Here is a 27,687-nt window from a genome sequence, read left to right as displayed (position 1 = left end):
TTCATTCAGTAGAATGCCTGTGAATTTCATAAAAGCTGTTCCATGTATTAGTAGTTTTATTAGTGAGTAGGATCCCATAATATAAATGTACCTCAATTTGTTTATTAAAGGACATTTGAGTTGTTTCCAGTTTGGCAAGTATGGATACAACTGCTATAGACTATGTTTTACAGATCTTTGTGTGAATATGTTTTTATTTTTCTGGGGCAGATTTTCTCAACCTTGGCAATACTGAAAGTCTGGACCAGATAACTATTTCTTTTGAGTGGCTGTCCTGTGCATTTTGGAACCCTTAGCATTATTCTTGGCGTCTACCCATTAGAGTCTACTAGTACCTAGCCTACCCTACAGTTATGACAACCAAAATTATCTCTAGACCTTGCCAAATGTCCCAGGGTGGGGATTACCCCTGGCTGAGAACAACTGCTGTAGGGTAAATACTCAGGAGTGGAATGGCTGGACCACACAGCAAGTGTATGTTTAAATTTATAGGAATCTGTCAGGGGCACCTGGGTGGCTCAGCTGGTTAAGTGTCTGCCTTTGGCTTGGGTCACGATTCCAGGGTTCTGGGATCAAGCTCCACATTGGGCTCCCTGCTCAGTGGGGAACCTCCTTTCCCCCTTCCCCTCCCTTCCTCCCTCTTCCACTCTTGCTCCCTTTCTCTCAAATAAATAGAAATTTAAAAAATTTGTAAGAATCTGTAAAATTGTATTTGAAAGTGGTTGTACCATTTTCTATTGCCACCAACAGTGTATGAGAGTTCCATTTGCTCTGCATTTTCACCAGTACTTGGTACTGTTAATACATTTTCTTTTCAATCTTCAAATACATGTGTAGTGGATTTTTCATTTGCATTATATTCTTTTTTAAAGGAAGACTTTGCCTTTTTTTTAAAGATTTTATTTATTTATTTGACAGACAGAGATTACAAATAGAGAGGGGGGGGAAGCAGGCTCACTGCTGAGCAGAGAGCCCGATGCAGGGCTCGATCCCAGGACCCTCAGATCATGACCTGAGCCGTAGGCAGAGGCTTTAACCCACTGAGCCACCCAGGCGCCCCTGCATTATATTCTTAAAACTCAAAGGATCCTGGTTTACTCCGTTCCTTTCAAAAGTGTAGTGGTCATGTTGAAAATTGCTTGGTAATAATTCATTGTAAATGCATTTAAGATAATTCCTCTCAATAATTCATTATTGACCTAATGTTTACAAAGATTTTCAAAATTTGAGAGGTGAGCAAAGGGAGATTCAGGGAGGCTGAATTGGAAAATGCCTTTCTGTACATTTACAGAGCAAGACAATGGATGTGGAGGTTTAGTCTATTGTTAGTAAGGACTGGGATTCAAATGGTATTCCCTTGAAACACAACTGGGATTGGACTAGAAAACAGAGTCATTATTCCATTATCCACAGAACTAAAGGTGAGAGGGCAGCAAAAATCCACTTCTCTGTAACAATGGAGATAGACTCCTAAGCTAAGGGACAGAGGAAAAAAAGCAAGGGACCTGAGAGACAGAAGATCTGAGTTTGAAAACTGAGGGTTGCTGGGGGGAGGGGGGTCGAGAGAGGGTGGTGGGGTTATGGACATTGGGGAGGGTATGTGCTATGGTGAGTGCTATGAAGTGTGTAAACCTGGGGATTCACAGACCTGTACCCCGGGGATAAAAATACATTATGTATTTATAAAAAATAAAAAAGGAAGAAGAAGATCTGATTTTGAATTATGGCTCTGTCATTCAGTACCCTGGACAAGTCCTTTTCCATCCAGAATCCGAGTTTCCTTGTATGTTAGATGAAGATTATAATCTTAATCTCACAGGTTATTGTGATGGAAAAATGAAATTGTGTATGTAAAAATGCACAGCACATGGAAGGCAATTAATAGATGTTAAGCTAATGAGTAAATATTTTTCAGAACTTGTAAAGATGAAGTTGGATATGCTCTGTCTTTGGGTTTCATATAATTGTTTCTCATTTCAAATTAGCTAACCTGAACTGAACGCCAGGAAGCAGATGTTTTTCTGTCTGACTTTTTCTCTGATGACATCATTCAACTCATTAATTTAGAGTTTTATGCCAAGCTAAACTACCAACCAAGGATGAGGTAAAAAATAAAGACAGATTCAGATAAGCCAGGACTCAAAAGTTCTAACTACAGTGCATTCTTTCTTAAGAAGATACTGAGACTTGTCATAGTATCTCTGGGAAACCTCAGAGCTGTGATTCTGACATGTCTGGGACTGTATTCTAGCCCTACCCATTACAAACTGGAGGCAAGTCAAATAATCTCTCTGAGGGCACCTGGGTGGCTCAGTGGGTTAAGCCTCTGCCTTCAGCTCAGGTCATGATCCCGGGGTCCTGGGATCGAGCCCCGCATCAGGCTCTCTGCTCAGCAGGGAGCCTGCTTCCTCCTCTCTCTCTGCCTGCCTCTCTGCCTACTTGTGATCTCTGTCTGTCAAATAAATAAAATCTTAAAAAAAAAAATCTCTCTGAGCATTTGCTTCCTAATCTTTAAAGGAGCATAAGGCCTAATTTATAAAGTGAAAACAATTTGTGTAAGGCAGGTAGGTGCTCAGCAGACTTCCCTTCTTTTCTCTCCTGAGTGCCCAGCACAAACCAAGAAGCCATTTTTGTGTACCATTCCCACTGGAGTAGGCTCTGGGGGGTCAGGCCACAGAGTATAAAATGTAATATCCTTGGTGTATAAACTGACAGAAGGGATTTGCTCCACAATCAGAAAGACTCCAAAAGCCCTCAGACTAAAAGAAATAAATTGCTAAGAATGGACTATCAGACACTAGATGAGCCAGCGGAAAGTCAGGAAGAAGGAACACATTTTAGATATCTGGGGTGGGCCTTTACAATACCATAGAGGCAGCAGGCATGACAACTTACAGCATAAGTGTGACAATGTCTTAATAAATGTTATTTTTACTGTTGTAAAACTACCTTTTTCCAAACACCTTCAAACCTGTGATTTTATCACTCCATACCAATTATATCTGAGTATGTAGCAGACTGCTTTGGTGGCTATGGATCCTTCACTCCTGTGTACCTGTCCCTTTGCAATGTGACTTTGCCCCTCTGTCCATCAAGGGTGGAGTCTACCTCTGTGCCCTGAGGTCAGCTTGTCTGTGTGACTTGCTTTGGTCAATGGGACATTAGTAAAGTGATGCAATCAGAGGCTTGAGAAGGCCCAGCAAATCAGGGGCCGCCGTCTCTTCCTGCCCTGAGACTGTATTGTGAGGAGTCTGGACCTCTTCAAAGATAAAAATCCATGTGGACAGAGGCCCGAGGAGAGCTAGTTCTCAGCCTCAGAGCTATGATATGAGACTATCTTGGACTATATAGCCCCACTGAGACCAACTTCCAGATGACTGCTGCTCCACAAGTGGCAGTAGGCAATTCCAGGGACCTCCAGAATATGAGCAAATCTGGTGGATGCTGCTCTAAGCCACTCAGTTTTGGGGTGGTCTGCTATACAACCATCAAAAACTGATAGTGGGGGCGCCTGGGTGGCTCAGTGAGTTAAGACGCTGCCTTCAGCTCAGGTCATGATCTCAGGGTCCTGGGATCGAGCCCCGCATCGGGCTCTCTGCTCAGCAGGGAGTCTGTTTCCTCCTCTTTCTGCCTGCCTCTCTGCCTGTTTGTGATCTCTCTCTGTCAAATAAATAAATAAAATCTTAAAAAAAAACCTGATAGTGCCTGGTAGGGAGGCTGTTACCAAGTGCATTTTACAGATGAGCAAAACTGAGGCTCAGAGAGCTTGTGGGACATGCCCAACATCACATGACCAGCTTGGGACTACAACGCAGTGCATTTAAGTCCGGGTCTCTGGTCAGGGTCCACCAGGCAAGGCCCTTTTACTTTGCTCCCCTTTCGCTGTTGCCATGAAACCAGAAGTATACAGAGACCCTCGCTAACTACTTGCTGTCAGAGATTTTTATCACTTTTGGAACAAGGAATTAGGTTCTTCTGATTGCATACCCTCTTTTGCCAGAGTGGGCATAGTGTGGGGCTGCAGGGCAAGCAGATGATGAACAACCAGACTTAGGGTAGAGTTATTTCCTTGTTTCCTCCTTGTCTTCCTGCTGGGGAGCATTCTGCTCCCCATGTGGGACCAAGCACCCACAGGATGCAACAATGGTGATGGTTAGACTGGGCTATAAAAACTCCAGCAGCAGCCCTTCTGGAGGGATACATTTCATATGTGGTAACTCAGTAGCTCTCTGGAGCAGTAGCAGCAGCAGCAGTGGCACAGAATATCTGGCTTCCCTTATTTTGGCCATGGAGACATGGCTACATTTTGATTTGCAAGCATCAGAGGGAAATCGTCCTGCAGCTTTGCCCTGTTCAGAAGCACCTGCCCCTGCCTGGCTCTTGGCTCTTCACTGTGCTTGCCAAGTCCATGTCTGTGGTGCCATCCTCTGTCTTCCTCGTGCATCTGAGGTTCAACATGAAGCTCATACCCGCCTCACCTCCCTGGGCTCTTCCAGGGTGGCCGACTCTGTGATCATGTACTCTGGGGCATTAGCCATAAGCAGCCTGTCCATGGAGGCTATCCGACTCGTAGCCTGCCCTGCCTGGATGCCAACCTCGTCTACAACCTTCTCTTTGGGTGAGCAGAGGACATGCATCTCTGCCTCCAGTGTTTCTTGCCGCTGTTCTGAAAGAGACCCTGGGGACCAGCCCCTGTGAGTTGTGCAGGAAGAAGAAAGAAAGAGGGCCAAGCTCATCCTTGAATCTGCCCTTCCGTCCCTTCCAGCCTCTTCAGATACTTAAACCTGTAGTGTTCTGGGAAAGGAGTGGGTTTAAAAAAATGACCCCAGGCCAGTGTCCATGAAAAGAGCTAGTCAAGAGATAATGAGTTTGCAGATGATTTTATCCCCAGCATAAAATCTGGAAAATGTGTGTCACTTCTCTTCTGTTCCATGGGCTCCCAGGCCCCAGCCACTTCTCTGTTTCTCATGTCACTGCCTCGTCACTGTCTGGATGCCATCTGTGGCTCCCTGCAGGGTTGGTTGGCACAAGCCAGAGAGGAGATGCTGGAGAATGGCAAAGTCCTTCTTGACTTTTCTTTTGGGTGCCCACTGGGCTTGATAGAGATCCAAATGCTGAGCCCCATTTCTATGGAAGTGCTTTTTTTGGGTCTTCAGGTCTCCCCACAGGTGACCTTCTCTGCCCTCAGTTCCCTGGACAGAGGTGGTAACAATCCAAGCTGGTGGGTTGTGACCACCCTTCTGGCCTGGCTTCTGGGGTTTACCCTTTTTGTTCGAAGAGTCCTCCTGAAGACAGTCCATCTCAGGCCTCATCCCAGGGTTCACTGCTGGTGGTTGGGAAGCATGCATAGCCCGTAGGTCCCCAGAACGCCCCATGGCTCTGAGGACCTGGAAGCTGGCCAACCTCAGCCAGGCAGGCATCAGGTACCAGTCTCTATGGCCCTCAAGTCCCAGGGAGGCCTCACATCTCTCAGCAAAATGTGAGTAGGAAAACCTCTTCCCTTTGCCTAGGGAAGACAGAGGCAAAATGCAGAGGCATAAATGACTCATTGGAAAAATGCCTCTCTTTTGGACTTCTGAACCCAGAGAAAGGTGGGACCCCCCATGGCAGGGGAGCCTCTCCTGGAAGGAGGAAACATACTGGTACTCTCTGCTAGCCTGGCTGTATGAGAGCAATTCAGAATGAAAGGAAAGGTAAAAATACCTGGTGAGAGAGACCCAGTGTCTCATGCATAGAGCACACATATTTATAAAAATAACAAGTCAGAACCAACATTGCCTTGTTTCTAGCAGCTCCTTGCCTCCTTGTGGGATTTACCAGCTGCTGTGGGATCCAGGTGACCAACAAGAGCCCAAACATGGCCCTGTGAGCTACAGACATGCAGACAGAAAACTCTGAGCTCTGTCATGGGAGGGGACACGGGGGCAGGATTTGAGCTCTTGGAACCGTTAAAAATCCAGGAAAAAGTAGCCATCAGGGCCTGGACACCATCCTGAAGAGTATTTCCTTGCTGTGGTCTGTACCAATGGATAATAAAGGGGGGTGACCCCAAGGTCCTGCCAGTGTCAGAGTCCCCGCCCACACTGAATGGTGTCCACCCCTTCCCAACACCATCCCCAATAGAGAAGGATGCTGGTAGCTCACGTGAAGCTTATATGCTCCTCAAACGTTCTGGCCCAACCCGTAGTGGAGGGGACTAAAAAACAAAAACAAACAAAACAAAACAAGAAACCAAAAAACCCAAGGGATCTCTTGGTGGGAAAAAATAACATCTTTTGTATATCACTCATTGCTTCTGACTAGACACATTTTTTGTCTTTACAACTGAGACCAGATTGAAGGTTGAAAGCTTCCTGAGAGGAGGCAGGAACTCTGGGGGTGTGCGATCGCTACAGCAGGGTTGGGAGGTCTCAGCAACTCAGAGCACTCTTCTTGTGAGCTGGGGAGAGGGAGTAGCTGGTCCAGTGCCTTCTGTCTCTCCCCCACTATCCCAAAGTTGAGGGGAACAACAGAGAACGGCAGAGCTGCTGCCCATCACCAAGGAGACCTCTCTGCAGACCTCCTGCCCCAACTGAGTGGGCGAACCTGAGTCCTGTGGGAAGGAGACAGGAATGAACACCAGACGCCCCACTCCTTCTGCCCTCACTCAGCTCTGGGCCCTCTTGGGTTCCAGGGAGTAAGAGCAGAAGCTGAGGCCTGATCAACTGTGCGACCAAGTTGGGCCAAGTGCTTCCTGGATGCGGGAACTCAGGGGACATAGTATGTGGTGATGGCCACTTATTATTGACTCCAGCCCTGAAGACACACTGGGCTAGAGTCAATCCACCTGCATTTATAGGGTGTCTGCCCTCTGGCAGGCACTAGCGAGGCAATGATGAAAGGGATGCTAGAGAATTCTTCAGACACAGCTCAGGCGTGACTCAGCATGAGAGAGGAATTTTCAGGAATGGACTGAGCCTTTAGACTATGTGTCCCCAAAAGTCCTAAATAAGACAGACTTTAGCACTGAGACACGACATTATGAAGACAAAGTGACAAAATGACCCTGTGGGAATTGTGTTGATGGGTTTCCAGACAAGAGAGCTCATCTTTGAGGGTCCTCGATATCGTGCCAGGCCTGGGAAGCCCCACACCCTGCTGCTGGCAGCTGAGGGCCTGGGTGTGGAGATGTGGGGCCAGGACACACTGCCAGCCTGGGCTGTCTACTGGAGTCTGATCCTTTCTTGGATCTTCTTACTGTCAATGCCCAGGCTTTCTTGTGTCTGCCTGAGACTTTTTCTAGGTGTTACAACTTGATTCTCAGCTTCCATAAGTATGAACCAAAGCACACATGTGCCTTTGAAACGCTGGGGCTGCAGGTTTGGTGGCTGCTTTGTTTGGCCACACTCTATTCTCAGGCTGGGACATTTCAGTTGTGTCTGCAGGAACAAGCTACTCCCTGCATGTGTACAAAGGCAAAGCCTTTTTTGCCAGGAATGTGGATGGCATCCGTCCGCTCACCTGGGAGACGCCGGACTCACTTAATGACCTTCTGCTCTGAGCGTGACTTCTTGAAGCCAGAAATTAAATAAATACTTAGTTGGAAAGAGTCCAAACCCGGCAGCTTGAGGTTTCTGAGCCTCGTGAGTTCAACAGCAGTGTGCGGGAACCACCAGGTTGCATTCCCCCTGCAGAGGCTGGCTCTCCAGTGAGTCCCCTTCCCACTGCTGCCTGCAATGGGGAAGGGACAACATGTGTGACCTCTGCACCTCTACCTGCAAAGTGTATGTGAAAGCTATGTACACTTCCCCCAATTATCTGCAGGGGTCCAGCCGTGCCCCACAACTCTGCCCTGTGTCCCTGAGGAGAACCTAACGTCCAAAGGCAGAAATCGCTGTATCTCCTCCAGCTTGGGGTGGCCACGTTCCCTCGAACCGCTTCCCACGCTGGCCGGCAGGATCTTAAGGTGACCACCGGGGAGAGTGAGGGGCCGCACTTACCCCCCGCCTGTGCCACCGTTCTTGCTGAAGTGCGTGCGTGGCTCGCTGGACGCCAGTTTCAGCAGCTCCGTCCACTCCCGCTCCCATTCCTCCTCGGTGTACACCAGCCCTGACTGGCACAATGGAAGCCGGCTCAGGAGGTGGTGGGCGGGCAGGAGGTGAGCCTGGCCGCCCTGCCGGACCCCCCACCCACTGGCTCAGTCCAAGTCCCACCAGCACCCAGGCCGGGGACACCTGCTAGTGGCTGCTGAGTGTCCCCGTTTGATATTTCTTCAGAACCCCCAAATCTCTAATTTCAATGCTGTGGGGGGGGGCTGTCTACCCAGCAAGGGTGGACCAGCCCAGGGGGTGAGAATGACCAAACATTAATGTGCACACACCAAATTTGGGGCTGAGCACTGAAAAGTTTAAAGGGATGACAGGCCAACTTCACTCAGAATGCAGGCAGATCTTTCTAGGACAGCAAAGTGCTGATGTCCCCCATTGTCAGGACGGCTGGGATTCTCTTTGGATTGGAAACATGTACAGGAGCGGGGGCTGTAGGCTGTAAGGAACCACCACCTTGTGGCCTCCCCGGCCTTCAAGCTGCCAGGAGTGATCAGACTTAAGTGACTTGTAATTTGTCATCAAGTCAGGACACCTTCTGACAGTGAGGGTGGTTGGTTTTCATGTTTATGCAGGGACAGTTTCTGTAATGGGGGCCTCCTCAGTTGTTTTAAATGAGGGAGGCTTTCCTAGTCCCAGGAAGCCATTGCTGTCTGACCTCACAAGACGGACTTGGCCTTGGGGCCCAGCTCCGGACTCCACCCGTGCTGCGCTTGGTGTGGGTCTCGGGCCCTGGACACACCAGCGGGTACCAACCTCCTTGTTCTGCTGCGTCTGCTGCCACCTCCACCTGCGTTTTAGGGCTTCTCTTTCAGCCCCTGTCCTCATCATGGTGTAGAGAGCTTTCCGCAAAACCAGGTCCCGGTCGTGAAACCCCCACATTCCTGCAGCGGGATGCCCGTGAGGAGCAGAGGAGAGAGACAGGTCGTGAGGAGGGGGACAAGCCAGGAGGCTGCTCAGACTGCCACGACTTACCAGGCCTGGCCTCCTGCATCTGAACACACAAACACGAGCCATCTGTCAGCTCTTCATTTCTCATGGGGAGCTAGCAGTTCCCCTCTAGAGATTTCCCCATTTCCCACTGAAGCAAGTCGGTGAATAAAGGAGCATGTCCCTTTCTCTGAGAACCAACAGTGGATGAGATCCCCTGCTGCCTCTCTCTGGGATCCTTGGTAAGCTACTGGCAATCTATTAGGTTTGCTTTGAGGGTCCTAATGTTCACCGTCCAGGTTTTTGTTTTTGAGTGAAAGATGGTCTTTGTGGATAAGCTGGGGACATGTCCTCACATAGGTCCTCAAGCCAGGATGGCAATCAGACCCTGGCTTCATCTAAGGTCTGATTGACATCATCGATGTCTCAGCCCTAAGCCACCTCGACCTCCTGAGAAGCAGAGCATCAGTGAGCACCACTACAAACATCTGGACCCAAGAGAAAGTACCTGCTTTCAGGGGAGAAGGTCTTTTTCCCCTTACTCCCTACCCAGTCTGTGTTGGGGGTTGAGGGGTTATAAGAAAAGCCAGCCATCTCTGAGTACATTCTTGGGGCAGCTCAGATGTGGTCAAGAGATCCAACAAATGGAGGAAACAGTAATGAGAAGTGCAGCTCAGGCTATGGGTAAAGAGTGGCGAAATCCATCCATCCATCCATCCATCCATCCATTTAATTAAATGGCATTAATTCCACTTAATTAATTCCAAACTTATTTCATAATAGGGGTGAGGCACCATTCTCGGTTTTAGGAATACACATAGCAGCCATCAGGACAGACTAAGTTCCTATAATCTCACAGTGCACACTGAGTGAATGGGAAGCAGCCATCAAATTAGCATCTGGCATAAGCTGTCAGGGGTAGAGCACTATATGGAGAGATGAAGCAGGACAAGGTGCTGGTTGGTACTGCTCAGGCAAGAAAGGGGACATCAGGGTCTAGTGGGTGAAGGAGGGAGCGGAGTTGCCATCCCAGGCAGAGGGGAAGGCCGGGGCCAGCCCCAAGGGGGCGTCTACGAGTCATACTTCGGAAACAGCAAACGGGAAAGGTGTCCGGAGGTGGGATCAAGGGGACAAGGTGGAGAGTGGAAAGATGGACTTTTAAAATGACCCAGGAGAGCCTTTAAAAGAGGAGTGACCTGCACTGACCTAATCTTTAAAGACCCGATCTGGCCATGCATCCTTTTGTGCAAAGACATGCAACAACCAGAGGCTGCTATGGGTTTTCCATCAACTGAGGCTTTTGTCCTTTTTTTTTTTTACAACATAGAGAAGAGAAGTGGCCATTCCTGCTTCTTTTATAAACAGGCCGAGCAGATCCTACTCATCCCTCAGCCCCACCTGCAGGGGCCTCTCGGGACTCTCCCAGGCACGGCAAGTCCAGCCTCCGTTCCCATGGCTCCTTGTTTGGGTCTCTCTTGCAGGGCGGGTCTCCGTGCCCCATTAATGTTTGCTTACAAGCTTGGCTCAGAAATGATTTCTGTCATTTCTGTGTGTGTCCCACAACCCTACGTCAATGTCAGGCCTGGTCAGCGGTTCAATAAGCATTGCTGGTCAGTGTTGCAAGGCTCCTTTGATCAGTCAGGTCAAACAGCTAAATCCCATGAAAGGAAAACAAAGTACCGGGAGAAAAGAGCCAATTGGCGATGAGCTCCAGACTCCGCTATGACCTTGCTGGAGCAAGGCTGGTCCACAGGACACTTTCTCTTCTTAGGCAGACTGGAGCTCCACTGTGCTCACTGGGAAAATGCCTGCCCTCAGACCAGACCACGGTGGCACGAGACCCTATCTGTGGCTTTGCCCACCTGGAGCAGTGAACAATGCAGTTTCTGGGGGACACAGGCATTTCCCTTTGTAAGGAAGTTGTTGTGTGACACAGATGAGAGACTTCTTCTCTGATGTTCTTATGTACTTTCCAGATTTTACACACAAGATGAAAGCATTCCACAATAGGGAATAGTTGATACATTATGATAAAATATGACACAAATACCAAAAACCTATTTTTGAAGAATAATAGCATGGGACATTCACAATAGAACTTTAAGGGGAAGATGCTGGATTCCACACAGTGAACATAATGAGATCATAATTTCACTGGAAGAACTGACAGAAGATAATATGCCAACACATTAAACGTGATCATTGCTGGGTGGTGGGGTTGTTGATTTTTATTTTCTTACCGTGATGAATGTGAAATACTTTTACAATATCAACAAATAGAAACATGTTCATTGTGAAATGGAAAGGAAGCAGGTAGGTGGGAGCCCTTGTGTTCCCCCCACCCGCTGCCAAACCTGTGGAATGTGGAATGCTCCCCTTGCTCTGGGGCTCCGTTCTCCGTTGAGGCTCTCAGGTCCCTTCCCAAACCCCGTGCATTTCCCTCTGTGGGGTTTAGTCTCACCTCTATCCTCCTCTTGTTGAAGAGGCCTCACTACAGGGTTGAAGAGAGGTTTGGGGTTGGGCCCTTGCTCTGGGTAAGAGCATGGACCATGTTTACCTGGGGAGGTAAGTTTGACCAACAAGAATATCCTCGGTCAAATTCAACTAAGAATATTCTCATTTTAGGGTCTCATTGGTGGAGAGAGACCCTTTACTGTAGGACTCACGAGGACAGCTGGGGGTCCAATCCTATCTGTCAAAACCGGTTTGCCTCTGTGTATATAAGGATGGACCTAGAAGGAGTAATTAAGCTTCTGGGAAGTCTACCATGACCCCTCAGTTATTCAAATAGTGCTACCAATGATTGTGCACCTGCTGGTATGGCTTTCTGCAAAAGCTCACATCTTCTCAGAAGGTTGCTGACTTCTTGGCTGTATATTCTGACTATGCTGATTCACCTGTGATTTACCCAAGAGATTTACCCAACCTATGTCTTTTTGTCAGTTCCCAGGTGACTCCCCTGTACCAACAATAAAAATCAACAATCCCACCACCCAGCAATGGCCACTTTTAATGTTTTGGCTTACTATCTTTTGCCTATCCTTCCAGTGAAATTATGATCTCACTATGCTCACAGTGTGGAATCCAGAATTTTTCCTCCTAAAAGTCTATCCAACCCACGTCTTTTTGTCAGTACCCAAGTGATTCCCCTATGATTTACCCAAACCATGCCTTTCTGTCAGTCCAAGTGCATGGACTGCTATTGATGCAGTGGCCCCAAACCATCCAACCTAAAGTGCTGCTCCCCAAACTTCCTGCTCAAGGCCAACTAAGCTCAGCCCTGCTTCCAAACATCCTTAACAAGATGTTTGGAAGCTTTTCCATGAAGTCTCCCTACCTGGAATGTCCTCTCTAAAAATCTTCAAGTCCTTCAGATCTCAATAAAATCCCACCTCCTCCAGGAAGTCCTCTACATCACGATCTCTAATTCCCATTCCTGCGGCTCATGATTAGGCCCCTTAGACCCCCTATCAGGTCTTTTCTCATGTGTGCTCTGTGTCCCCACCAAGACTGCCAGCTGCTTGGCAAGAAGGGCTAGATTGTTGGCTACCACCCCTGGGGAATCTTCCAGATGAGCGATGTTCATGGCTCTACTTCGCAGATGCCTGTCCTTTAACAATGAGCAGAACAGGCCCGCAGCACTGCTGCCCTCGGTCTCTGTAGTGGAGCTTACCCAGAGAGGCGGCGTGTAAAAGGCAGTTCCCGTCCCCTGTAGTGGCCAAAGGAAGAAGCCGTTTACAGCTCGTGCACACAGTGGACCACCAGTTCAGGCGACCTGGAACAGAAACTCACTTTAGAAGAGATTCCCAGAAGAGACCATTGTAAGTGTTTGCTAAGTAAGCATAAACATCAGCAGAGGATTTTTGAGAGGTTCTAGAGAACTTCAGTGGGAAGGCATATCATTATGGCTACTTTTAAATAAAATACAGATTTTTTCCCCTTCTAAGATAAGAAATGAGCAAACCCTCCCATTTTTTTTTTAAAGATTTTATTTATTCATTTTGACAGAGAGAAATCACAAGTAGACAGAGAGGCAGGCAGAGAGAGAGAGGGAAGCAGGCCCCCTGCTGAGCAGAGAGCCCGATGCGGGACTCGATCCCAGGACCCTGAGATCATGACCTGAGCCGAAGGCAGCGGCTTAACCCACTGAGCCACCCAGGCGCCCGCAAACCCTCCCATTAATTAACAAGAGGATTGAGAAACCCAAGGATAAAGCCTTTTCTCCTTGAATCTGGGAACATCTTATACAAAAAGTAAAGTTTCTCTTTGTGCATTCTCCTTGAACACAGTTTCCTCTTCTGAAAGTAGTTTTTTTCTTTTGCACCATCCTTTTTTGAAGCATACATACCTCCAAAAGTATAGTTTATGTTTAATTTAACACATCAAAATCATTATAGCTACTTAGGTATATTCCTATTAAATCTCATTAACACATCTTGAGACTTCTGCTTCCAGGAAGATGGAGTAGACATACTTACCCCCATTTTTTCTACTAAGTACAACTAAATATACTGGACATCATGTATAAAATAACACAGGAAGACTGAAAAGTGGTGAGAATAGGCAGACGGACCAGGAAACTTGGGATCTGAGAAACAACATGGTGGTAGGTTCCCTGAAATTTCTTTTTTGTCCCCAAATCCTAGACCAGGTACTGTAGAAGTTGGCAACCTGAAGATGCCAATGAGGGTAGACAAAGGAATCATGCTCTCTCTAGACAAGATATCAGGAAAGTGGCAGCTTAGGAAGATAGACATTAGTGCTCTATTTTAGCAAAATGACACAGAAGAAATTGTAGCCTGTTAGCATCCCGGCTGGCAGAGGCCAAGTAGGGAGCCAAAACTTCCAACCATTACCAGGCAGTAATGAGTCACTCACCACCTGCTCCCCCAATGCCAGATGGTGTCAGAAAATGCTGAGCACATAGGCAGCACTTTTTTCTGGGTGGTAACACGGACTTCAGCCCCTACCAACTGAGAACAGATGGGGAGCCTGGCCTTTCTCACCCATCTGGTGGTAATAAGTTTCCACGCTCGTTCCTAGCAGTACCAAGAAGTCCATTCCTCCACAGGTGTCAACAGAGGCAGACTGGAGAACCCTGCTTTCACCCTTATCTGGTAGTTACTACCAATGTGGAATTCCAGACCTCCCATGAACAGAAAGGGTGGTGAATCCGTCAGACCTGCAGTAAAGAATCCTAAAAGGATTCAGTAAAGAATACTTTAGGGCACACAGAAGGAATAAAGAGGCTGGCAAGGGCAAGTTTGTTGGCAAATATAAATAACTATTGGCTGTTTAAAGCAATATTAAAAATGACTTTTTGAGGATTCAAGTATACATAGAATTAAAACACAGGACAGCAATAACACAAGACACGGGAATATGTACTAAATGACATAAATCCCAACATCCTTACATTGACCAGGCAGTGGTACTAGTGCTAACTTATGGTAAATTCTAATAGCTGGAAGGTACATTTTAGAAACTGTACAGTAACCACTAAAGGGATAATTAAAGAATGTACAACTGACAAGCTAGTAGAGAAGAAACCAGAGTAATAAACATTCTTAAATAATTCAAATGAATAAAAGAGGAAAAAAAGAGACACAATACACACAAAAAACAAGCAGCAGGAGAACAGATTTAAACCAAAATATACCAGTATTTATATTAAATGTAAATGAACTAAATACTCTAATTAAAAGACAGATTGTGGGGCGCCTGAGTGGCTCAGTGTGTTAAGCCGCTGCCTTCGGCTCAGGTCATGATCTCGGGGTCCTGGGATCGAGTCCCGCATCGGGCTCTCTGCTCAGCGGGGAGCCTGCTTCCCTCTCTCTCTGCCTGCCTCTCCATCTACTTGTGATTTCTCTCTGTCAAATAAATATATAAAATCTTTAAAAAATAAATAAATAAATAAAAGACAGATTGTGAGCCTTGCTTAAAAATAAACCAGTATATGCTGCTAACAGCAGACATCATAAATATAATGACACAGAAATTTAACAGTAACTAGGTAGAGAAAGATATACCACTTAAAAACTCAGCAAAAATAAAGTTGGTAAAGTTCTACTGATGTCAGATGAAGGTGAACAGGATAAAGAGGAATATTTCATAATGATAACACAGTAAAGTCAAATGGAAAATGTACCAATACTTATGGTATATATACTTAAGACTTAGCCTAAAAAGCATGCAAAGCAAATATTGATAGACTCCAAAGAGAAGTAGACAAACACCAAATCAAAACCAGAGATTTTCAACCAAACTCTCTTGATAAATAATAGAATCAACAAACAAAAACTTCGGAGAGATTAGATGAACATAATTCAATAACTTGAATTATGTGAACTTGACCTATAGGTAAACCTCACCCACTGCAAAATAAGTACATATTCTTTCCAAGTCACATGAAATGTTTTCCAAAATTGACCACACAATGGGCCATTAAAATGTGTCAACAAATTTCAAGAATTTGAAATCATTCACACTATATGTTCTGGCCATACTAAAAATAAGCTAGAAATCAATGAGATAACCAAGAAAAGTAGTCAGCTTGGACTGCTATAACAAAATACCACAAACTGGGTAACTTAAACACCAGACATTTATTTCCCATAATTGTGGAGCCTGGAAGTCCCAGATTCACATGCTGGCTGATTTGGTTCCTGGTAGGAACCCTCTTCAAGGTTTGCAGGTGGCTTCCTTCTTGCTGTGTCCTCAAATGGTGGACAGTGAGGTCTGCTCTCTTCCTCCTCTTATAAGGACACTAATTCCATCATGGGGGCCACATCCTCATGACTTTATCTAAATTTAATTACTTTTCAAAGGCCCTACACCAATTACCATCACCCTAGGGATCAGAGTTCCCACATATGGATTTGGGGAGACATTAATATTCAGTCCATAACAGTACCTTAAGAAAACTTGCTCATTGAATATGGCTGTCCCCAAAAGGGACCATGCCCTCTCAATTGCTTCCCAGGGAATGAGCAAGATGAACAGGACCAAGGTTACATAGAACTGTTTTGAAAATTCAATTCCTCCCTGGCTATTTCTGGCCATGTTCCTTCTTTCTTGTCCGTAATGGCACCCCCAGGCTGGCCTGTTTGGCACACCCTGTGGGTGACAGTTTAAACAAAAGGGAACCTAGGGGATTCAGACTTAATTATGATTCAGTTTTATAAAAATGCTTTTGTCCCTCTTACAGCTGACCTTTGTGGATGAGAGGTCAAGTTGTGATTAGGAAGTGCTTGCAAACAAAGGGGAAGTTACAGGCACTGGGATGGTGTTTGACAATTTTGTAAGGGATAAGGGGAAGCGAGAACTCCAGCATGTGGGGAAGGAACATCCCAGACCCCAGAACATATCAGGAAGGTGGTACATTGATCATGTATCAGGATCACCCTGTAGGCTTCTACAAGAAGGAAAGTGCTCCTGTGAGATCTCCCAAATGCTGGACATGTTTCAAATGTGGCAGCATCCTTCTCTTGTGACCCAGAAGTCCCAAGTTTTCTGTCAGCATCCAGGAAGCCACAGAAGACAAGTTTATTAGCTTTGAAGCAGAGTAAAATTCTGGACGTCTCACAGTCCTTGACACAAAACAGAGTTTTTCCAAAGCCTCATAAAATACAAAGTTTATCTGAATGATAATCTTGCTGGGTAGAGTATTCTTGGTTGTAGGTATTTTCCTTTCAGCGCTTTGAATATATCATGCCACTGCATGGTCTCTGTGGCATAGATTTTTTACTTTGGGGGAATAGAGTAGAATAGCCACCTCTTGGGGCCTTTAACTCTTTGTGGAATTTCAGTCAAATGAGAATGTTTATAATTGATATTTCCAAGAAGTTGTGAAAACATTAAATTGAAAAAAAAATTTTTTTTAAGAGAGAGAATTATACTAATAGGATTTGAATAGTCAGAGGGGTGTTGCATTATTTACATTCCAACAAACCACTTGTTTTTATTAAGAATTAATTTTAACAAAGGGTGTTACTGCTTTCAATAATCAGTAACGAAATATGAAGGACAGAACTACAATAATGCGGGAAGTTAAGGCCCTCAAATAGAGAATTACTGCCTAAGGGATTACCTCAATAGCAAAACTTAAAATAATAAACTGTGTCAGTAATGTGTTTGAACGGGATACTGATCTGCTCTACAGTGCTTTTTGGTGAAGATTTAGTAACTGCATTTTAATGATAAGTGATCTTATTAATACAAAATAATTGTACCCTTAATTCTAAATGAAAACATGTATTGAAATTAACACGGCAAAATTAAATAGACGAGCCTCTATTATTGATGATGCTAATGCTTATGCTAACAAATTGGGGTATTCTGACCACTTTTGAGTCACCTTTTTAAAGCTAAATGAGAAAGGCAATTAAGGGCCTTAATTGTGCCACTGGCTCATTGGTTGGAGATGTAACTGGAAATAACATGCCATCACTGGGTAACTTCTTTTCTTTTTTTCCTAGGTTGTGATAGCAACCCGTCTCACCTGACTTTTTCCAAGACCTTTTAAAAAACATCCAGGCTGGGAGATATTAAAACTGGGTTGCCACAAAGTAGAAGAAAAATTACAATTTTTGCTTACACAGCATAATGGGCTTTAACCCCTGAAAGCCCAGCTCATTTAATGTTAAAGTGGGATGGCCCCATTCATTCTCCGAAGTGTTCCAAGCTGGTAGTGGCCCCTCCCAAGAGCCAGCGGGGGCCATATTAATGGAGAAACAGGGGAAGGATGGAGGTGGGAATATGCTAATGAGGAGGTGATCTGCATTAATGCACAGACCCTGTGGTTTGCCCATCTAATAGCTTTCCCCTCCCATCCTTGCTCCCAGAACCCTGCTGTGACAAGATTCCTTCCTTGAATTCCATGCTTCTTGCCAGGGACCAGTGTTGGTGTGACCACATACCGCCCCTTGGCCCACGGGGCAGCTACTGGGAAAGTGTTGTTCATCCTTCAGAAGGGACATAAACAGGGTCTCTCCCTTGTTTCCCTAGATGATATGTGGGGACGTGTCCCCAGATGCATCTCTAGCCATATGGCACCCTGAAGGGAGGCAGCACTGACCTGCTGTGTGTACCTGGGTCCTTGAAGACACGGAGAGCTTTCAGTCCTGCCATGAGCATCCCTGTCCCCAGACTTCCTGTTCTTCACATCGACTTCACAGTCACTGGTCCTGCTGGCTAGGTTAGTGTCTCCTGCTCACTGCAGGGCTGACCATGAATCCCCCAGTCCTGTGCCAGGGGTGGGGGAGGAGGGTGCACAGTTCCGATTTACAGTCAAGGAAACAGGCTCAGAGAGTCAAGGAACAAGCCATGGTGCACTGAATCTTAAAGGCGCCATTGCTCAGGGAGGGCAATGGAGGCCAAAATCCCATCCTGAGCAAAGCTGTTCTAATTAAGTTGGATTTGGTTGAGTTTGTTGGCAAGCTGGTTTTAACTTCTGTGAGCTGGTATGATTTCAAAAAATAGAGTCTTCCCAAAGTAGTGGAGCTAAAGTCATAGGCCCAGTCTTTCTACTGTGCTGCCTTAGAGAAACAAGGGTTGTTCGTTCTCCCTTTTCTGCTCTCACTTGTTTCTCTCATTCTATTTTGACTGTGAAAATTTTGAAAAGGGCTGAGGGCAGTACACCCACCACACAGAACCAGACCCCTGCAAACCCTGTCATATCTGCTTCAGCTTGTTCCTTTTGATGTTTTAAGAAGAAAAATCTAAAGATCGAGTTAAGGTCGTTTCCCCAGTTTTCATTCCCATTCTTCCCCCGCTAGCAGTACCACAACGTGAATTTGGTGACCTCTGCGTTATAGAGCATAAAAACAGGTAAATTCAAGGTTGAAAAATGTGTGTCCTGCATGAGGCTTCTTCCTCTCTTCTGGTTTCCACATCAAAACCATTTTATTTCCTTCTTTTTCATATTCCGTCCTCCCTCTCCCTTTGTTTCATCCCCCCTTGCTTCCGTCTCCCCGCACCCAGCATCACTCATAGGCACTGCCAGGGTTCAGGCAGAACAGGCTCGTCCCCTTTCTTTCCCCATAGAGCACCCAGACCAGACAGTTCACTGCTCGGACCTCCCCTTGTTCCAGCCATTCTTCCAGGAACTGGGGGAATAAGCCAGAGTCATATGGCCCCTAGGGGGAGGTAGTGGTGAATGAATCCCATTGGGTCATTGAAGAATTGGATATGAGAGAATAGGCTGGGACCCTTGAAAAAAATTATCATGAAAAGCGAAAGAAAAGATAGGGGGAATGTTGTTTAAAAGAGGCAAAAAAAAAAATGTGATATCACCAAATGAAATGCAGAAACTGGGTTCTGAGATGAAAAAAATTGTGCGCTAATTGGGAAAACGTGAATATGGGCCCTATATTAGTTAGCATATTAAGCAAATGTTATTTTTGTTAGAAGTGGCAATGTTTTGGTTTCATAGGATAATTTTCAGATACACACTTGCAATACACATTCAAATGGTTCAGAAAAAGGTTATGTTTATATAAAATAAGAGATCAAGTAAATGTGACCTAACTCTGAAAACTGCTGACTCTTGTTGCAAGGAGTATTTTCCTGTAGGTTTAAAAATCTTCAAAATAAAACGAATGCCCTGTGGATTTGTTTCAGTTTTACCCTTGTAAATGGGGATGCTCTATTCTGGTGCCAAGGACAGTATCTATGTAAATTAACTCATTTGTCTTGATTTAGTTTTTTAAAAAATTGAGTTGAATTCAGTTAAACACACTTTGGGGGAATCTAAGTGGTGCAGTTACCAGTTCCATCAGATTATTCCTCAATAGACGAGTTGGAATTTTTACAGTTTGGTTATAATTTTCAAAATTTTCAGAGGCACCGAGCCCAGAAGCTTACAGGCGATTTCTCTGATGTGTCTCAGGTCGATTCCCTTTTGCATCCATGCAGACAGCATTAATAAATCACCATCCTTTTCAGGGCAGACATGCTAATCAATCGTTAGAAACAGAAGACCTACTCATCCTTTTCAGTTTAGAGCTATGTGCAATAATGACCGATTGTTTCACGTTGACAATGGGGACAAAATAAATTATTCACCCATAAAGCAGGCTTTGGAAAACCTACTTTTGCAGATCTGAGGCCAGAGCAGGAGACAGTTGAGGCTCAGAGAGGTAGCCAGCAGAGTGTTTAAGCAGAGGGACCTTGGAACTAGATTTTCTGAGCTCAAATCTCAGTTCTACTACTTCTTAGCAGTAGGACCTTGGACAAGTTACTTTGCCACTCTAATGTCTCAGTCCCCTCTTGAAAATTGCGGATAATAATAGTATTGATCTAGTAGAATTTTTATGAGCAATATGTAATTCTCTATTTGGGAAACACTTAAAACAGGACTTGGCATAAAGAAAGTACCATATATGTGTTTTTGTCAAAACAGGTCCAAAACCCTGGGTTAAAGCAAGGAAGGTATTTATGCATAAACTAATAAGTGAATAAATGAACCACACCCTTTGGATTGAAAAGTACCTTTGCATACTGAGGCCCTTTTGGGGGTAAGCATAGCTGCTTTTACACTCCTGGAGGAGAGGGCTAAGGGAAGCTCTTTCCACTCAGACTGCCCAGTGCTGCTCAGTGAGGTCAAATGGGGCACAATGAGGTGAGCACAGGAAGAGAGAGGAACTTATACAGCAATGGGCTTTTCTGTAATACTTTTATTGAATTTATAGAAGCGAGCAGCAAAAGGTAAGCTGAAGGCAAAGCCCCCCACCCCCTCCCCAGCCCAGGTGGGAAATCTGTGACATTCCTCAGGCACTCCAGACTGCCCAAGAACAAAGGAAAGGGAAAAACAAATGGTTAACCGACAAAGATCACAGTCCTTCTGGATCTGAGTGTCAGCAGTTTGCAACTGTCTTTATGATTTACAAGAAAAAAACAATCTCCAGAATCTCCTATAGACTCAAATTTCCTGGAGTCCTAACATCACCCTCCCCTCTAGAGGATCCAAAATCTTATATAATCAGTTACTTCTCACAACCCCAGGGTGGCTCGTTCTGCCCACAGATACTGTCTCCCTCCCACCTTTTTTTGCACCAAAAACGTCTCGAGAATTCTTTCTTGGGCATTGGCTCCTGAACCCTACCTCAAACCACATCAGGAGTATTGGTTCAGAGTGAACGGAGTATTTTAAAAAAAGTGGTCTTTCAGTACAGATGGTTTGAGAAGCCTCATTTAGAAGTCCTCAGAAATGCAAATTATACCTTTGAATCAAGTCGGTATCTACAAACATTCACTCTTTAGCTTGTAGTATTAGGAGAAAGAGGCTTTTTGATGAAAAAAAAAATTGAGTAAGTCTAAAGGAAAAGGAATCACATTAGGAATATAAGAAAAGAGGAGGAACCAAGCTGGCCTTACAGGTATCAAGTCCAAAAGATGGAATAAAATGACTCTTCAGGAACACTGAACTATTTCTTATATCCCTACAACTTCCTGATGATTTTTATTTTTGTTTGTTATTCTCTATTTAATTATTCCAAATTTCTTTGCCATACTTAGAAAATCCAATTAGATATAAGATCTTATGTGCATGTGTGTAGAATGGCAAGGACCGTGGGAGCTGGAGGCTTTGTCCTCAGTCACTGGAAAAGAAGCCCCTCTCTCTGAGACAAAGGGGAGACACAGATTTAAAGAGAAAAGGGAATCAGAAAAAGTAATCCTCCTTGTCAACACTCCTTTGAAATGTATATATAACTCTGAAATAAAGTGTGATAAATCCCCAGTGACCAAAAATAAATTTGTAAGGAAATTAGAAATATGCATTAACCCTGTGTCTCCTGTAGGTGGAGACATTTTGCCTGTTTTATCACTTCACAAGAATCTGAAAAAAGGCTTTGAGAATCTGTGATGTGGGGAATTGGAACCAGGGAACCCTCACCCCACATGACGTTAGGACCCTCAGAAACTACCTCCTAAGTGCAAGGATTAGAAATAATGTTATCCCTGGCAAATGAAGCTGGGAGGGAAATGTGTCTCTTCTAGACTGGGCTTAGCAGAGAAATAAAAAACAAAACAAAACCAAACCAACTTCTTCCAGCCATGTTGTAACTATTGACTTAGCTCAGATTTGAGCTAAAACTGATTTGTGACTTGTAATGCCTAAGCAAAGAGATTAACATAAAGGTTGGTTATAGGATGGTAATTTCCTTTGGGAGTCTGGTATAAACAAAGAAACAAACAAATATATCACTCAAAATAGTTGAGAACACCCTCAACTCAGACCACCAGATTCCACAGATAATATCTTGCTCACATCCCCAAATTGCAAGTCCAACAGGAAATCACCCATCATGAGTAAGGCTTATTGACACAAAATCATAGACACCTATGGCCTTGCAGCTAAAAACGGTCAGCTAGAGACTACAAATATGCTTAAAATGTTGAAAAGACATAAAAGAATGAAACAAACATTTCCAAAGAATAAGAGACAGATTTGGAAAACAAAAATAGGACTTAAAAATGAAAGGGTATAAGAGAAATAAAAAAACCACAATCAGTTTTATATCAAATTAGACAATGTTGAGGAAAAAATATATATGGGAAGATAAATCAGAATAAATTATCTAGAATGCAACTAAGAGGGGAGAAAAGAAGGAATGTGAAAGATAGGCTAGGAGACATGAATAGATTGAAAAACTCTGACACTGTCTAACTGAAATCAGAGGCAATACTGAAGAGATCCTGACTGAGGAATTTTTCAGAAGAAATATATGGAAATAAATTCACAGATTTAATAAGTTTAAGACTTCCCAGGCAAGAAAAATGTAATCAGTTCATTCCTTGACATATCCTAGTGAAACTGCAGAATATAAGACAGCGAAAATATCTTAAAGTAGAATATAAGTTATCTTCAAAAGAGTAGCAGACCAACAGCTGATGTTTCAAAAGAAACAATGGAAAACAAGCCAATGCAATAACACCTTCAATGTGCTGCATGAAAATAACTGGCAACTTCTGTGCAGCAAAAATGTTGTTCAAAAATGGGGGCAAAACAAAAACATTTTAAGACTCATAAAAGTGGAGAAAGTAAAACCAGCAGTCACCTAAGGAAATTCTAAAGGATGAACTTCAAACAGAAAGAAGAGCTAATATACAAGAAGAAATGAAGAGAAACAAAAGTCGTAAATATATGGGTAAGTCTAAATGAACACTGTATAAAATAATGTCCGATGAGATTAAAAGTATAGAATTAAAATAAATGACAATAACCTAAGTCAGGGAAAGGGGGCTATGAATAACATTAAACTAGTTTAAGATCCCTTTTTTTTCTGGGTATAGGTTAAGATGCTGATGAATCTTTGGTACTATCTAGTTTTCTAGATTTAGATCCTATTCATTTGTGGTTAGATTTATACCTGGCATTTGTTTTTTTGAATATTATTGCAAATGGTTTTAAAATTTCAAAAAAAAAGATGCTGATGAATGTGAGGTATGATTCGTATGTATGTTATATGAATTAGGGTAACCTCTCAATAATTAAAAAAAGGAAAAGAATGAAGTGATTAAAAAATATTCCATGCAATAAAAAGAGGGCTTTTAAGGAGAGGAAAAAACCCCACGTAGAACAGGGACAAAGAGTGGTTACATTAAAAATAAATGCACAGGTTAAAGACAAAAGTTGTTAAAGTGATTTTAAGAATTGATTACATGCTATTTATAAAAGATATATCTAAAACATGGGAATAAAAAAGTACTAAAAGTAAAAGTACAGCAAATAGTGCATCAGGTCAATTTTAACCTAAAGAAAGTTAGGGTAACAGATAAAACAAACTAAAAGGCAAGAAAACATTATTAGATTTAAATAAGCTCCCTTCAGATGCAACATGGGGGGTGAAGGGGGTAGGAGAAGAATGAATGAAACAAGATGGGATTGGGAGGGAGACAAACCATAAGTGACTCTTAATCTCACAAAACAAACTGAGGGTTGCTGGGAAGAGGGGGTGTGGGAGAGGGGGGTGGGGTTATGGACATTGGGGAGGTATGTGCTATGGTGAGTGCTGTGAAGTGCGTAAACCTGGTGATTCACAGACCTGTACTCCTGGGAATAAAAATACATTATATGTTTGTAAAAAATTAAAAAAAAATAAAAAATTTAAAATTAAAAAAAAATAAGCTCCCTTTATAATGTTTAGCACCTCTGTTCATGAAGAAGGCAAGTTGCTGTATCTAATAACACAAACTTTACTTGATTTAAAAATCCATAACAATAAGAAGAGATATGAATAAATGCATAATCACAATGGGAAATTCTCATGCATCTCTCAGTAATTAAGAGATCCAGTAAAATGTACGTATATAAAACAGTGCAGGCCTCAATACAAGACTATGTTATTTTCAAGCAGACGTGGAACATTAAAAAGACAAAAAGATCATATTGTGGTCCATAAAGCAAAAAGTCTCAACAAAGTTTCAACAAATTTCAAGTCATATAGATCATGGTTTCTGACTACAAAGAAATTAAGGTAGAAATCAGTAATACAAAAGTAACTAGAAATATTTAATGTACTCCCCATATATTTAGAAATCAAAAAACACCTCCAGTAAGCTATGGGTCAAAGAATAAATCAAAATCAAAATCAGAATGTTTTTGAACTGTACTGTAACAATAATTGCTACATTTCAAAACTCATGGAATGTGGCTAAAATAGTAATCTGAGGAAAATTAACTGTAAATGCTTATAAGAGAAAAGAAGAAATATTAAGAATTAATGACCTAAGCATTCAACTCAAGAAGTTAGGAAAGAAACAGTAAATAAACCCAAAGTAGAAGACAGTACACAGATCAGGAGTCAGTAAATTTTAGCCTGTAGGTCAAGTCTGGCCAACGGTTTATTTTTGTATGGCCTAAAAACGAAGAATGATTTTTATGTATTTAAAATCATTTGTGTGTGTGTGTGTGTGTGTGAGAGAGAGAGAGACAGAGGGAGGGAGGGAAGGAGGGAAGAGTATGTGTGGGTAGATGAGGCGAGAGAGAATAAATATGTGATAGAGATCTTACATGACCGGCAAAGCCTAGAAATATCCCTCAGATACGAATGGGAAATAATGGCATTTTCAGACCAACCAAAGTAGACAATTCTTTGCTCTCTGATCTGCACATTAAAACAAAACTAAAACCCTGTCATACTAGCATGGAATAACAAGTCTAAATCTGTATATACCTAATAACAGTTTCAATGTATATAAAACAAAAGTTGATAAAATTGAAGGAGACATAGAGAAACCCATGATCACAGGGGAATCTTTAATACACCTCTTTTAGTAGCTGGTAGAACAAATGGACAAAAGCTCAGTTAAAGATAGAGAAGATCTGAACAACAAAAATAAACAAAATTGATATAATTAACACATATAAGGGGTGCCTGGGGCGCTCAGTTGGTCAAACATCTAATTCTTGGTTTCAGTTCAGATCATGATCTCAGGGTCCTCGAGCTCAGTGCTTAGCATGGAGTCTGCTTATCCCTCTCCCTTTGCTCTTCCCTGCTGCTCCTACTCTCTTACTCTGTCTCTTTCTCTGTCTCAAGTAAATAAATAAATAAAATTCTTTAAAAAATTAACACATATAAAACACTATATCTGAGACATTGGGGAGGTATGTGCTGAGAAGGGCAGAATTTGAATTTTTTCAAGTACATAGAGATTATTTTCTAAACTTCATCATATGCTGGTTCATAAAGCAAGTTTCAACAAAATCTAAATGTCTAAAATGATTCACAATGTCTGAAATAATTCACTTTGACTATAGAAGAAGTAAGGTTGGAAAAAAAACCCCACTAAAACAAACCCATATTTAAGCAATATACTTCTAAATAATATATGAATCAAAGAAAAAAACTGCAAGAGAAATGAGAAAATGTTTTAAATTGAATGATAAAGAATAACCTATCAAAAATTGTAATGTCCAGCTAAAACACTGCATAGAGAAACACTATGGCTTTAGAGATGTGTAAAATTATATAGCACACTGCCAAAGAAAATGTAATGGCATAAGCTTCCATCTCAGGAAGCTAGAAGAAAGGGTAGCATATCTAACCCAAAGGAAGAAGATGAAAGAAAAAAATAAATAGCAGAGATGAAACAGGAAATAAATGTACAGTAAAAAAGCCAAAAGAGGCCAAAAAGAGTCTTTGAATAGATTAGTACAATTTGGAAATTTCTAACAACATTATTAATGAAAATAAAAGGAAGTTAATTTTCAACATTTGAAATGAAAAAGGAGGCATCATCACAGATCCTGTAGACATTCAAAACTAATGAGCATTAATGACTAATAATGACTAATAAGACAAATAATGTGGAGCAACCAGAACTCTAGATAGAGGGGTAAATTGTTATATCCACTGAAAACTGTTTTAAAGCCAAACATGTGTAAAATCCCATGACCCAACAATACCACTCCTAGGTACATAACTGAAGAAATATATACATGTGTTCACCAAAAAAAAAAAGTGTAAGAATTTCATAGCAGTACTGTTTATAATTAGATACTGAAGACAACCACTGTTTGCATCTCCCGCCAAATTCATATGTTGAAACCCTAATCTTTAGTAGTATTTGGAGATAGGGCCTCTGAGAAAGTAATGAAGGTTAAATGAAGTCATATGTTTGTGGTCCTGTTCTGAAAGGATTAATATATTTATAAGAGACACCAGAGAGCTTGTTCTCTCTGTCTCTGCATGTATGTATTGAGGAAAAGTCACATCAGGACACAGCCAGAAGGCAGCTGTTTACAAGCCAGAGAGTCCCCCCGAAAACTGAGTTGGCTGGCAGCTTGATCTGAGACCTCTAGAATTTTGAGAAAATAAATTTGTTTTTTATTTTTTAAATTATTTATTTATTTGACGGGGGGAGAGAGAGAGAGAGAGATCACAACTAGGCAGAGAGGCAGGCAGAGGGGGAGGGAGCCTGCCCCCTGCTGAGCAAAGAGCCCAATGCAGGGCTCAGTCCCAGGACCCTGAGATCATGACCTGAGCTGAAGGCAGAGGCTTAACCCCCTGAGCCACCCAGGCGCCCCAAATTTCTGTTTTTTAAAGTCACCTAGTTTCTGGTATTTCGTTATGGCAGCCTGGTCTAAGAAACCAAAAGTCCATTAACAATATAATGGATAAATAATTTGTAGTATATGCATCCACTGCAAAACCAAATAGTGATAGAATCAACTATAATTACACTTAATAATAAGAATGAATCTCACAGGCTTAATAGTAAGTGAAAGAATCCAGAACTCAACCTTTTCATGATTCCACTTATATACAGTTCTCATAGAGGCCAAATAAATCTATGCTGTTAGAAATCTATTTTCTTTATCTGAATTTCTTGACAGGAATCCTTGTTAGAATGTGTCTGGTTCTGCAACTTAAATGTTTTCACACTTTTCTGCATGTGTGTTCTGTTTCAATAAAGAGTTCAAAATAATGAAGGGGTGGGATGCCTGGGTGGGTCAGTGGGTTAAACCTCTGTCTTCAGCTCAGATCATGATCTCAGGGTTTTGGGATGGAGCCCTGCATCAGTGGGGAGCCTGCTTCCCCTCTCTCTCTGCCTGCCTCTCTGTCTACTTGTGATCTCTGTCTGTCAAGTAAGTAAATAAATAAATCTTAAAAAAAAAAATGAATGGGTGTTGAGCCTAGCTCTGGAGACTATCACAAGAGAGAGACAG

General features: G+C 43.1%; 1 protein-coding gene across 3 annotated transcripts in view; it reads right to left on the bottom strand.

Annotated features, from left to right (window-relative positions):
- The window catches only part of OTUD7A (OTU deubiquitinase 7A), a 377,207-nt gene that overhangs the window by 43,408 nt on the left and 306,112 nt on the right, over positions 1 to 27,687 (bottom strand). For all 3 annotated transcript variants that reach the window (XM_044229897.1, XM_044229896.1, XM_044229898.1), the window contains 3 exons: positions 12,688 to 12,789; positions 8,841 to 8,968; positions 7,980 to 8,092 (listed from right to left, as the gene is read on the bottom strand). In XM_044229897.1, the coding sequence (XP_044085832.1) occupies positions 7,980 to 8,092; positions 8,841 to 8,968; positions 12,688 to 12,789 (343 nt within the window). The remainder of the gene's footprint in view (positions 1 to 7,979; positions 8,093 to 8,840; positions 8,969 to 12,687; positions 12,790 to 27,687) is intronic.

This window comes from Neovison vison, chromosome 13, assembly GCF_020171115.1.
Source record: "Neovison vison isolate M4711 chromosome 13, ASM_NN_V1, whole genome shotgun sequence".
NCBI classification, from domain to species: domain Eukaryota; kingdom Metazoa; phylum Chordata; class Mammalia; order Carnivora; family Mustelidae; genus Neogale; species Neogale vison.
This window is presented reverse-complemented; position numbering and strand designations above follow the sequence as displayed.